The following is a 13351-nucleotide window of genomic DNA, read 5'->3' on the forward strand; positions in this document are numbered from 1 at the left end:
TGACTCTGTAATCAAGGACCTTAACGACTTCCTGTGACACAGACAGGAAGTGTCCCCGCTAGTTAACGGTCAGGTGACCGGGCGGCCTCCGTTTGGAGGAACGAATCTAGGGCGAGAGAATTAGCTGACGAGACTTTTGAGGGTGGCATCATTATTGAGTTTCGAGTTTTTTTTCGTGTGATTATCCTTCATCATGTTATTGTGTAACTTCAACCTGCGTGTTTGTGTTTCTTTTCCTTCCAGACAACAAACTCTGACACCATGAAAGTGGCCGTTGTTTTCGTCCTGCTCTTCGCCACAGTTCTCTGTCGGCCGGTGAGTCGTTTCTCTCTCGAGTTTTGCTCGGCTCAGAACATCCGTCGATCGATTTATTTATATTTTATTAATCTTGGATGAATGTGTTTGTTTGTTTTCCAGGCGAAGAAAGTTCCTCTCAGCAGTTCAGAGAGCTCTGAGGAGGTGCTGAGACGAGAAGCTGCCAGGAAGCAGGCTGCACTGGTTCCTCAGAGCCGTGCAGCAGTGGTCCAGGTAAATGACTTCCTCCTGTCTTCTCTTTCCTTCTCAGCACCTTTTCTAATCTCCCCATTCATTCCAGGCTGAATAAACAATCAGCCAAATTCAGTTTTTGGGAGTTTTTTGGGAGTTTTTGGGAGTTTCCAAAAAGTGGGTGTGTGGTTCCTGTTGATCAAAACACATTCCAGTTCTTTCTTCTCTAAACACTGACTGTACAGGAAAGGCTGTGTGAACTATAAAAAGGAGCATTAATCACATTTGTTTGCTTGTCTCTGACGTTGCAGGCAGCTTCCTCCGCCTCAGACGAGAGCGCAGAGAGTTCAGAGCAGGTGAGAGACATCAAATCCCACAAATTACAACAATACAATATAACTTTTCAAAACTGTTGATCCTGAAAACCATTCTGGTGAAGTTTAAGACTCTGGTTATGTGTGATTTTGGCCACAGGGGGCAGCACTGGCTCCAGCAGTAGAGGACCAAACCGTCAGCCCTGACCCGACCCCGACCTCAGATACGACCGACAGCCAGGACAGTGAGGATGATGACGATGATGATGATGATGAAACAGACGTGAGTAAAAAGACTTTTGTTGGATTTGGTTAAGGCTAGTTTTACCAAATAGAGCCAGGATGAAGGTATATTTAACCCTCATACAGATTAAAGAATCTTCAAATGCTCTGATCTTATAGGATTCCACCACAAAAACACAATCTTTTATCAAATCCCGTTTTCTCCTCACTCACCCTCTCTCCCCTCGGTGTCTCCAGGAAACTGATGAAGAGGAGGATGAATCCAGCGAGTCTGGCGAGTCCTCCAGCCCGGCTCCGGCCACCGTCAGCCCCACGGTCTTCACAGAGGAGCCCATGATCGAAACCACCGAGGATCCCATCTTGCCGACCATCGTCTTCGACCCGGAAACAGCCCGTGGCGACAGCTTGGGAAAATACCCCAACGAATACAAATCCATCATCTACGTAGAGGACAAGTCCTACAACAAGCTGCCCTCTCCCTACAAGTCCTGGGAGTACGTCAACACGGGGAAGAAATCGACCTATGACATTACCGACGGCAACGATGTGGAGAAGTCGATGCCGGTTTATAAGGTAAAGGTCAGTTTGAGTTTTGTGTGAGGGACGGGTAGAGATTCATCAGTGGAGTCCGAATGGAATGTGGCATCAAGCTATAAAACACAAGTTATATGGTACATTTTTCAGCTTCAGACTTTTCTGCCGCACAATTCAAAACTTGCAAAGATTCAACGGTTTCAAATGTTTCAACTGCCATAGTATAGTATTCAAATATAAATCAAGTAGGATATATTAAATATATCAAACAAGGAAAAAGAGATTTCTTCCCCTTAGGGTTTTATTCTAACATATCCTCTCTTCCCTCCCCTGCTACACCTCCAGGCTCTTCAGGTCCACACTGACATCCTGGAGGAGGACACCAGCACCCCCGAGATGGAGAGCCAGGGCCTGGACATCACCCAGGACCAGGAAATCACCCCCCGCCAGGCCTCCCTCCCGGTAGAGGAAGGGGACGAGAGCGCCAGCGACTCCACAACCAACGAGAGCTCCAGCGCGACACAGGAAGAGGAAGAGGAGAACTCCAGCGCCTCGAGCGACAGCGCCAGCGCCGAGTCCCAGGACGAGGAGAGCAGCGAGGAGGCCACGGCCACGCCCGGCGCCGCAGACAGCGACTCCGACGAGAGCACGGAGAACGAGTCGGATGAGGAGGGGGGGGTCATACCTGACGCTACCACCGACGTGCCAATGGTCATCACTGCCAAATAAGCCCCACCCATCCAGGAAACGTCACATAAAGATGTGAGCAAACTGCCTCCAGGTGCAAGAATAAAACCAAAACTCCACAACCTCTTTCCACCGCCGGGCCAAACAGGAACTGAACAGGCTTGATTATTATTGATTATATTTCTCTGATTATTTGTCGTTGGGGCAGAAATGCTTTTTCCAAACAGGTATATATATATTTTACTGGACCAGTCTTGGAAGTGGTTGGAAGTGAGGAGTTCTTCCTTCAGCAGGAGGTTGACTGACCTCGTGACCTTTGTCCCGTTGTGTTGCTGCAGGGTCAGAGGTCAAAACTGCAAAGAGAGCAAAGACACACACTTGAGTTGTTATATCTACACTAGCACAACACTGCATTTAATCATGAATTAACAACTGCAAAGTACAGTTATAATATTTATAATCACTTCAAGCATATTAACAAAAATAAAACTTGTCATTAAGTCGTCTTCCTGTGTGGTTTAGCTTTGTCGCTTGCTAGAATCAAACCTGCTGGTGTAGATGGAGAAACTCAAACCATCCCGGGCTCCGACGTACAACACAGTCCAGTTCATTTGCACAGTTCCTACCTACACTACATGTTGTTTGTCTCATGTCGTTTACTGTAATGTATCATATTGTACCATTTATAAAATTTTAATAAAGTTCTTTTTCGTAACAAAGACAGGATTTTTGTGTCGAGTTGTTTTAGATCATAGACCGTAAAGCTAAATTATCCCGAACGCCACAATCGTATGCGTTGAAACCAGAGTCAGTAGCGATCAGGGGAGGAGCTTCAGTATCCAGGTCCCGTCATCACATGCAGTCGACCAATCAGTCAGTCGCAGCTATCAATCAAGACGTTTCACTATATTTCATCGTATCACCTAATTAAAACAAAACTAATGAGAATCATCAACACTTGAAGATATATAAGTGTGTTAAGAATGACCTAAAATGTATTTGGCAAATGCAGGAGACAGATTTATGACCTGTACTGATGCAAGCCACCAGGTGGTGCTCACGATCCAATAATGATCCATCGTTATTTACAGTCTGATTTAGACATAGAGACAGGAAGTCCAATGAGACGAGGAAATACTGAAGCAGAAATCAGAGTCATGAATATGTTCACAACTATTATAAATTAGAAGATTTGGTTTGCTTTGGTAAAGTCAGAGATTCCAACAGATCAAAACCTACAACTTCAGTCAAATAGATCAATCAACATACACAATGTTTATATCAATTAATTTCATCACTGTCCTTCTCCAGGTCGTACTTAAAATACATATTACAAACTTAAAAGTTGCAATGAGTAACTTCCCCCACTAGATGGGGCTGAGTCATTTTAAAGTTTGTCTCCTCACTACCAGAATGCAAATTGTGTTTTTGTTCGCCCAAACTTCATCAACAAATTAATCATCAACACGTTAATCATCTTCCCTTTTGGTTTTCTGTGTCCAACTGTGTTCAACAAGTTGAAAACACAAGTTATTAAGCCCCAAGTTCCCAAAGCCATATATAATGAAAAGATGAATTTACAGTTAAAATAAAACAGAAGGAATAACTACATCTTAATTCAACACGTATATGTAACTGAGATCTTACGAGACAAACAGGACACACCCTGCTGACAGATACACATTCTGGGTTTTAATACTTTTCACTTTTCTTTTTCTGTAAAATAAGTTGATTGTTTTAATTGTCTCTGAATACTACAACTTGTGACCCAACTGATGCCCCTTATTCCCCAACCCTAACCCTTATAAAGGCTTTATTATATTTGTACGATTGTTTATGTCAGGTCAAAATTTTTATAGATTACTTTACTGACCAGTTTATAAAGGAAGATGTGACTGAACGGATTGATAACAGATGCAGACTCCACACAAGGACAGTTCCAATAAACCATCTTTAATTTGACTGACAGGTTTGTTGCAGCTCAAACACGTGATAAATAAACACAAGGTACAGTCCCAGAAGAGAATGATGAGAATAACTGACACAAGAAAACACACGTTAAACTACTCAATGCAGGGCAGACAAAGACAGGAAGTACCAACAAATAAAAACAGGAAGTAATAAACCAAAGATACACAAATCCAAGCGTGAAGAAAACAACAAGTTCATAAACGCGATGAGTCCAAACACAGATCCACAAAGACAAATAACATGTGTAGACAAAGCTCTAATGTGTTGACTTGTGGTTTAACGAATGTGTCAGGTGCTTAGTTGTCTCCTCTGTTATCGGTGATGGGAGCGAATGTTGGAATCGTCTCGGTAAAACCTGTTGCATTGGTGGACGGGGCAAAGGGCGTGGCGTCCGTCGAGCCTTCAGTCGCCGTCGGGTCATCCGTGGTCATCATGCCTGGTTTGGTGAGGAGCTCTTCTCCTTCCGTCATGGTCGTCATGGCAGCATTACTCGTCATAGGTGGGCTGGTCGAATCTGTGACAAGAACTTCCTCTGAAGACTCGCTTGACTCGGAGGAATCAGAGGAATCGGAGGAATCGGAGGAATCAGAGGAATCGGAGGAATCGGAGGAATCGGAGGAATCGGAGGAATCAGAGGAATCAGAGGAATCTTGGGCAGAAGATCCAGACGAGCGCTGGAACCGACGAATGTTCTCGCTCAGCCATCCCTGCTCCAGGTCCCTGTCGGCGATGTCAGCGTCCGAGTGGATCTGTGGAGGAAATGAGTCGTTTCTCAGTCCTGTTTTCATCTGTGTTTGTTTCTTAGTTACCAGGATTAACCAAAAACTACAGAGGAGCAGTGGAAGAAGGGTCCATGAATTTATTAAACTTTCTTTAATATGGTGAGATTGAAGGGATCTCAGAGGATTCACACCTCCACCATGACTCGAGAGTCCCCTTATGAAATCACAAATACATTCACTAGATCCAAAGTTTCTGGATCTGCACAAACTCCCAAAAAATTTAAATTAGGAATTAACAAAAATGTTGAAAAACTTTCTCACAAAGACAGTGAAAAGAAATTCCTGGATCCTCCACCTGTACCAAACTTTAACGGGTTTTCACTGATCTCTACAAATCAGAATTTCACCTCCTATTGTCGCTGAATTCCGACTTTTGGACGAAAGCTTTAGCGAAGGCGTGTCAGCTTTTTGGGATCAGCACGTACATTTTTTAAACAGCTAACAATGTCCGTCCTCTGATTAACTGCTGGGTGGGTCCTCAAACTATTTTCATTTTCTGCCCACACAGATATGCACAAATCAAATTTATACATTGTGGGATTGCAACATGAGATTTGAGGCCCTGTCAGATGGAGAAGATGAATTTGCGGTGGTTCACTCACCGGCCTGGCTGAGGTGGTTGTAAGAATGATGAGGAGGAGGGCGGATGTCAGAAGCTTCATCTTTCCTCCTGTCAGCGAGGGAGCGAAGCCACAAACAAAAACAGTCACAACCAGAAACAACACACCGACTCAGGCTGAGCACGACAAAGAGATCAGGACTGAAAACTTAATGAAACTCACGTTTAATCCAACATGTTCTCAATAGAGATAAATATTCAAATACTTGGAAAGAAGTTGCCCTTCATCGTCAGATAGAAATCAAAACAAAAACACTATCAAATATAAACAATAAAGTAAAATAAAGGTTGAAACTTACCAGCAGATCTGATATTTTATGCTTTGAAAAGTCTTTTAAATCCGGTTTAAAACAATGAGACTCTGCAGCGGTGATCACTTTCTGTCTCAGTGTAGAAATCTGTCCCACATCCATCCAGGGCGGCTTCATAAATACTGCCTGTGCAGACCGGGGGGGCTGGGCAGGGCGGGGATGGCCACAGGGTGAGGGGGGGTGAGGATTGGGTAACGCTGGGTTGCCTAAGGTTAGGGGGGGGGGACTAAAGCGGGAGGGTGAGTAAGAGGGAAAATGTTTTTATTTGGTTGCATGTGTTATGTTTTTAAATATTTGAGGTATAATCCAAACAAGTACTTCCTCAAATCCCATTTGATGCTGGTGTGGATCCACAAATTTATATTTCAAAACAAATTCAACATTTCCTTGATTTCTCAGATAATAATTCATGAATATGAATCATATATAAATGTTTAGGGGACTGCTATTTATGAGTGTGTGTAATATGGTACAGATCCAAATAAAAATAAAAAATGGATCCAGTGAATGATTTCCTGACATCAATACTATTTCCTTATCTTACAAAAGATGTGTTATGGTTGATGTTGACATTGGACTGAAGATTTCTCAAAGTTGAATGAGAATCTGACGCGTTGACAGGATCAGATTGAGAAACGACAGCTGGTGACGAAGGTCTGAAGATGACGAGGCAGATCAACACAGACAGACTCCTGGAGCGTGTTCAAGTCAGTGGAATCTTACAGTGGAGCTAGAGTGGAGACACACTTTGATCAAACAGCCGTGTGTGTGTGTGTGTGTGTGTGTGTGTGTGTGTGTGTCTGTGTGTATGACACCACTATGTTACTTCATTCCCCCCCCTCGTCTCTTCCGCTCTCTTCTTGTCACGTTAATCACACTCACCTCAGGATTACATCACCTTGACCACATTAGTAGCACCACCGTGAGGCTGACATTTCTGGTTCTAAGCGTTTTCTCCATCTCACACTCTGCTCAGACTGGGATAGAACTGTAAAGCCTCTGGTTGGAGGACAACTCGCTAATAATCAGATGCAAATCACAATATCACAATTCCTCTCCCTTAACCCTTAACAGCGATTTTTCAAGATTTCATGCTCAGAAAGCATTCTGGAATATCCAGTGGTGTATAAAGTAATTGAAAGCCATACTTGAGTAAAAGTACAGATATGTTACTTGAAAGTGACTCTAGTAAAAGTAAAAGTCACCTGTCAAAAAATGACTTGAGTAAAAGTCTTAAAGTCGCTCAAATGTACTTAAGTATCAAAAGTATCTGGTGTTGAAATGTACTTAAGTATCAAAAGTAAAAGTATAAGTACCAAAATTAAAAATGCTAAGTGCTTTTTATGGTAGGCCTATACAGACACAAAACTTCCCAAAATTGTTCTCTTCAGGATTTATTTCAAATGACTGAAAAATGATAAGAACAATATATATATAATGTATAATTTTACAAATTTTGAACCCGAGATGCTGAGGTTCAAATAGCATTGGACAAGTGCATCTGAACTTCTAGAGACAATAATGAATCAACACAACAAAATAAACAAGTTCCTCTTAAGTCTACCTAGTTTCTTTTTTGTTAACAGCCTAGACACATGCAAGTACAGAGAAGAAAAAATCACTGGACACAGTCTGGTTTTGCTGCCAAATTTCGGACTAGAACAAGGAAATAAATTGAAGACCAATGTTTTTTTGAATGCTAAATTACATACAAAATACATCCAATTGAATATCTTAAGGTGCAAATTTGGTTGCTCAACCCTGGAAAGTATCAACTATAAAATACAATTTCAAAAATTTCTAGGACTGCAAAGCAGCACTGAGCGAGAGAGCACATGCATTTTGAAGCGTTGCATGCCTTTTGTCTTTTGCCTGAAAAAAATAAATAATAACCAGCCCCACTTCTCCCTGGCCATGTGTTCTCTGTCATCTCCCCAGACCTGCCCTTCTCCACGTCTCCACCTGATGTCCCCGCACTTTTCTTTAATTTGTCATTTTTCTTTCCAAAATTCCTCTTGTTCCGCAGCTTCCGTCCTCGCCAACGCACCTGATCCCACCTCCCTCATCACCCAAACCAATATTTACAGATGCCTTTGTCAGCAGCTCCTCGTCGGTTTGTCGGTTTATGAACATTTTGTGTCTACTAGCTGTATTTTGTAACTGCCTGGATGTTTACCTGCCTGTATATCTGCCCACCAGCTTGACCTAGCATCTACATGTAAGCCTGTTTATTTATCATTTGACTATCTCCACCGATTGGGCCTGCGTTTGTGTTTGCATTTGTTTCCAGCAGGGTGACAACACACCTGTAGGGTCTCTCGCCTGTAGGGACGGCAAAGTGAAGACACAACCCTGCTTGAAGTTGTACACATTAGCCAAAGACTCAACAGCTTCTAAGTTGTGTTGAGTCAGCACAAAGGGCGACTAAGGATTGGAATTTGCAGTATATAGATATATAATATCTTTGCAAAAATTATATTGGCATTATAGTGAGTGGAAAACTGGGCCTGATTACCCAGAGTTCCATTTGGCGAGGTCCATTAAAAAAATGAATTGTGTGCGTGAATATGCAGTAGTCCACGACACAGTGTTTGTTTTTGATTGTGTTGGCTGAAAGTTGTTTTTGCGTTTGCTTATATAATTGGTTGTGTTGTGTGTTTTACCAGCTCGACTTGTATTAAATCTGTTTGTTTTGATTACGTGTAAGACTTAGCAGACACGGCCAACCAATGATAGTCTATAAATACTCAAGTAAAGTACAGATATGTGAAAAAACTACTTAAGTACGGATATATTCCCACCACTGGGAATATCCGTCTATCCCTTGGTCGACAGTTCCCAAAGACCAGGATGAGACATGAACCCACTTCCTGCCGTGAACACGGGGGAATCAGAAATAACCGGGGAAAGTTTCAGCCACATCAATTCCACACTTCATCCAGACCAGAACTATTCATGGGAAGATTTCAGCGGGTCAATTATTACCATCATCCAACCACAGTCTCTCCTCAGGTCACATGATAACCTACACAGCAAAACTTCAGCTGTTGGTTCCAAATAAAATAAAATAAAACATGACAACAACAGGAAACTTGGTGGTTTAGGAAATGAACCGATGATGTAGGAGTTAACAGTAACACCCCCCCCCTCCCCCCCTCTGCCCTACCTGTCACTGCTTGAGGTCAGATTGCTTCCTCTTTCTGTTTCAGGAATAAAGTCTGTCTTCATGTTATTTTAGGACATCCAGCTCATAAGTGTCTTAATCAAACTTACAGCATTTCCTGAAGGTTGTGCCACCGCTGCTGAAAATGATGAAATACATTTTCTTTCCTCACCCTAAAATTATTATTTTATTCTTAAATTCTATTTATTTACTTTTCAGATTAAAATATGATGCATTAAACAGCAGAGAGTCAAGTAAGTCTAAATAAATGCTGCTTGCAGGTTTATATCCAGATCTGTGCTTCCCCTGAACCAACAGCCGTGAGGTCACCAGCATGCGTCACAATATGTGATGAACAATGAAAGGCAGCGGTGAGTGTTCCTGTTAGTAACACAATAATGAGTGTGTGGTTGAATCCTGAGTCATGTCAGCTGGCAGACAGGCTTACAGCAGTATCATGATACCAGTTATTAATCAGGGCATCAATAGAAAAGTTGATGAGAGAGAACACCGTGGGAAGATATCCAAATCCCTGCTCACATTTTATTTGTATAGCTCAGAGTTCACAAATCACAATCTGTCTCACAGATCTTAACAAGCTGCGACATCCCCTGTTCTTAACAAGAATAAAACTATAAAAAGAAATGTATTAACAGGAAAATAAACCTCAGAGAGAGTCACATGTTATTTCTTTGTTAATTTTAGCAGAAAACACCAGGAAAACCAGCAGCTTCTGAAACCATCGTGGAAATCAGGCGCCAAAGAAAGAGAAAGGAGGAAATATGACCTGTTATTAGAGAAAGTCACATTTGGAGCAACAATCTATCTTTCTTGACTTTTTCTTCTTGGTAAGTATGCTAGCTGGCATTGCTAAAGATGCGCAGAAGAAATGAAAATGTATGCTCGTCTGTTTGTGGTCTTACGGTAAAGGTCATTGGAGCTGAAAACAGACATTGAAAGTTTCATGATAAAGTTTAAAGGAACTTATTAATGTTTCATTTCATTATAATTGTTAATGTTTTGTGTGGAAATCAAATCAAACGTCATTAATAAGTTTCATTAAACATTTCTGCCCTTTTATCAGCTCCAATGACTTTACCGTAAGACCACGAATAGACGCGCTTCACTTTTCAAAGTGCAGCTGGTGTGACGTGTTTCCTCAAACACGGGACTACCTGGACCACCTGACCGCTTGACCACCCGGACCACCTGACCGCTGGACCCTCACTTCTCTCTGCCCGAGTCCCGCTCCAACGAGGATGGAACCTGTGCTTACCTGAGATCAGTGTCGATTTTAGCCTGAAATTTCTGGTGGGGCAATTTTGTATGACGTCATGTCACCGTCACAAAAATAGAGGTAGCTGATTATTATAAGCAGAAGGCCTATATAGACCAGTGAGATATACCATGGGCTGCATATTGAGTGCCAGCAGGGAGCAGAAATTCTATTTCAAATACATTTCACATACTTTAGCACTCAGCCCGACACTAAGATGTTGCCTATAATCGAGCATTAAAGTAAAATGATTGCAACAAAGTAAAAAGATTAGACAGACACATAGCTCAAATAACTTGCATAATTTATTAATTTATTATTATCAACATGAGGCGACAGGCACCAGCTTCATCTGCACAACACTCTGTGTTTTCCTCCCTTAACTAAAGACGGCCTTCCACTGTTTAGAGTTGGCAGTCATTGCTAAGTGTCATGGATAATAGAGTTAATTTCTATATTCATTATATATTATATATTCAAATGAACACTTATTAGAACAATGTTTCTCTTTTGCTTCCTGATTTGATACACTTTAGATAAGAACCCAGTGCTTTATTTTTCTTCTTTGCCATAAGAGACAGAAAACGGTCAGCACAGCTGTGTCCTTCAGGCTCATCCGTACCTAATAAAATGATAGGAAACATAAAATATGGCATTATTGTAGAGGAAGTGTTACACAAAGTGTGTATCTTTATTTTCTGTGGATATTCAACTACTGATTTTGAATATGGTTTTGGATTAAATTGTGCACTACCAAGACAATGCATGTACTGTATGGAGTTCTTCCACATTATTAGTATTGCATAGCTTATTCTCCTAACACACTCATCCTCATAAACTAACGCTTCTCTCTGCTGGGTGGACCGGATCATGTTGCATGTCTGCGGGCTAGCCGCCGAGCTAAGCTAACCACCAGGTACACGTCCCTTTGAATCACTAATTACAGATAAATACAATACTAAACTTGACTAACCTCAGAAATGGGGGCTCACACGTCTTTAGCCTCTCTGTCAGGAGAACAAGCAGAACTTCAAAACGTATTATTCATCCGCTGTGAGTGAACCTGTCCACAGTCTTGGGTGGTGTTCACTGACGGGGGTATCCTGTTAGCCTGTTAGCTCAGGTGACGCCGAACCGGAAACATGCTGACGCTGGAGTCGATTTTAGTAGCTTTGGAGACTCGTAGGGCCCATCTGAAAAATCCCCACTCTCCCGGTTGGGCCCAATGTTATGTGTGGTCTGTGTGGTTCAAGCTGATTGGTGCTCCCATGGCACTGGTCTGACGCTTGCCCGTTGTGCCCAGAGCAGAGATGGCGTTTCACACAGCGAGCACACAGACAGAAACACACACGAATCAAATTACTCCAAAACAAGACTATAATGCTTGTGAGTCAAGTTTATTTACAGACACATTCACGCTACTGTGCATATCAAATAAAATAAAATATATTTTTGCCACAAAGTTCAGATATGCAGTATTTAGCTTTCTGCACAGCAGCGCCATCTGGTGGGGCCACTGCCTGAGATGTGCAGGTCAAAATGGTGGAAAGGAAAAAGCTGAATTGTTTGATAACAGCATATTGACAAGAGACAAGAGAACATATAGGTTTATCACAGGATATATAAGAACGTTTTTCACAGCTCATTGAAAACCTTCACTGATAAAGATGAGTGAACTATTGATATGAAGGAAACTACCCAGAATATCTCACCATCATTCGTCCAACACTGAATGTTCTGCTACACAATATAAGGACGTTGTGATTTGGTTAAAGTCTGGTGAGGCGTCATCATTGTATTATATCTTTTGAATTGATTTATTCATCTGAATGTTTTTGATGATTCTTTGTGTTGGATTGAAGAATATAACTTAAAAACAAAACAAAGGTTCTAATCAGCATTTTTTTCTGTTAAGGTTTATTTGTTGTTAGTGGCCTCAAATACATGTTTAACCCCTTGAAGACATTTAGAACAATTTAAATGCCTTAAATGTCAATTTTTCATCCAGCAGCAGGACCGTGGCAGCTGTTTAAATCAATCAGGGACTGAGGATGATGAAATGTTCATTCTTCACTCAGAGCTGAAGCTGTCTGTGCATCTTGTGGTTCTTAGTGACATCTGCTGGGGATTAAAGTGTAGTGCAACATTGTTAATACTAACTTCAGCTTCTCAGGTTCAGAGATGAACAGAATCACAACAAGTACGTTTATTAATACACTTTGATTTACAGTGTCATTAATATTTAGCTCAACATAAACTGGTTCAAATGGGAACTGGTATGTTCACAATACACTTAAAACTCCAAATGAATATTTCAGTCAGTGGATTTTAAGTAGCAGCTTGATCAGGATATGATCAGTTGTCTTGTTGACTGGTTTGCTTTGTTCCAGTGTTGTGTCCTTCATTCAGAGGTGGTTTGATCAGATTGATAGATGAGTCAACTCTGAATCTGGTGAAAGCAGAATTCTCTGGAGAAGGAGCATCTGTGATTGACGCGTGTTCATGTTGCTTGTTGTCTGTGGTTTCAAACTGAAGCGAGGGAGAAAAGAACCTCTTCCTGTTTCCTCCTCTTGTGTGTCTGCTCTGCCTCTTCGATCAGAATAAACACTTCAATAATTCCAGTAGTTTTAATAATCATAACCAGTACCAGCGACACTGACTCATTTTATGTATTCTATTTGTTAAATAATCTTTATTACTCAAACAGTGAATTCAAAAGTTAAATTCCATGTTTTATAGCATGTTGTTTAATTGTAATAATTACTTGTCCAGATGTTTCTTATGTACAAAAAAAGTGTAATTACACACACACACACACACACACACACACACACACACACACACACACACACACACACACACACACACACACACACACACACACACACACACACACACACACACACACACACACACACACACACACTATTTAGGGCCTGATAATAACAGTGCAGCTTGAGAATCT

The 13351-nt window shown here is 41.5% G+C and overlaps 2 protein-coding genes across 2 annotated transcripts; one reads left to right on the top strand and one right to left on the bottom strand.

Moving 5' to 3' along the window:
• The first annotated feature begins 261 nt into the window (after window positions 1-261).
• spp1 (secreted phosphoprotein 1) lies at window positions 262-2306 on the top strand. Its single transcript, XM_061078137.1, has 6 exons — window positions 262-315; window positions 418-528; window positions 798-842; window positions 961-1083; window positions 1281-1616; window positions 1923-2306. Exons 1-6 carry the CDS (start codon window positions 262-264, stop codon window positions 2304-2306), a joined length of 1053 nt encoding a protein of 350 aa, XP_060934120.1.
• Window positions 2307-4197: 1891 nt separating this feature from the next.
• LOC133009316 (dentin sialophosphoprotein-like) lies at window positions 4198-6019 on the bottom strand. Its single transcript, XM_061076791.1, has 3 exons — window positions 5936-6019; window positions 5620-5687; window positions 4198-4984 (listed from the first exon to the last, which is right to left on the bottom strand). The coding sequence occupies exons 2-3, from the start codon at window positions 5677-5679 to the stop codon at window positions 4532-4534; spliced, it is 513 nt and encodes a 170-aa protein (XP_060932774.1). The 5' UTR covers window positions 5680-5687; window positions 5936-6019; the 3' UTR covers window positions 4198-4531.
• Window positions 6020-13351: the final 7332 nt, after the last annotated feature.

Source organism: Limanda limanda, chromosome 1 (assembly GCF_963576545.1).
Source record: "Limanda limanda chromosome 1, fLimLim1.1, whole genome shotgun sequence".
In the NCBI taxonomy this organism is placed as follows: domain Eukaryota; kingdom Metazoa; phylum Chordata; class Actinopteri; order Pleuronectiformes; family Pleuronectidae; genus Limanda; species Limanda limanda.

Excerpts from the sequence above, each read along its gene's own strand:
- LOC133009316 (XM_061076791.1), bottom strand. The coding sequence starts at position 5,679 with ATGAAGCTTCTGACATCCGCCCTCCTCCTCATCATTCTTACAACCACC. Across the intron at positions 4,985-5,619 it reads CAACCACCTCAGCCAGGCCG|ATCCACTCGGACGCTGACAT; the intron begins GTGAGTGAACCA and ends TTTCCTCCACAG.
- spp1 (XM_061078137.1), top strand. The coding sequence starts at position 262 with ATGAAAGTGGCCGTTGTTTTCGTCCTGCTCTTCGCCACAGTTCTCTGT. Across the intron at positions 316-417 it reads CCACAGTTCTCTGTCGGCCG|GCGAAGAAAGTTCCTCTCAG; the intron begins GTGAGTCGTTTC and ends TTTGTTTTCCAG. Across the intron at positions 529-797 it reads GCCGTGCAGCAGTGGTCCAG|GCAGCTTCCTCCGCCTCAGA; the intron begins GTAAATGACTTC and ends CTGACGTTGCAG.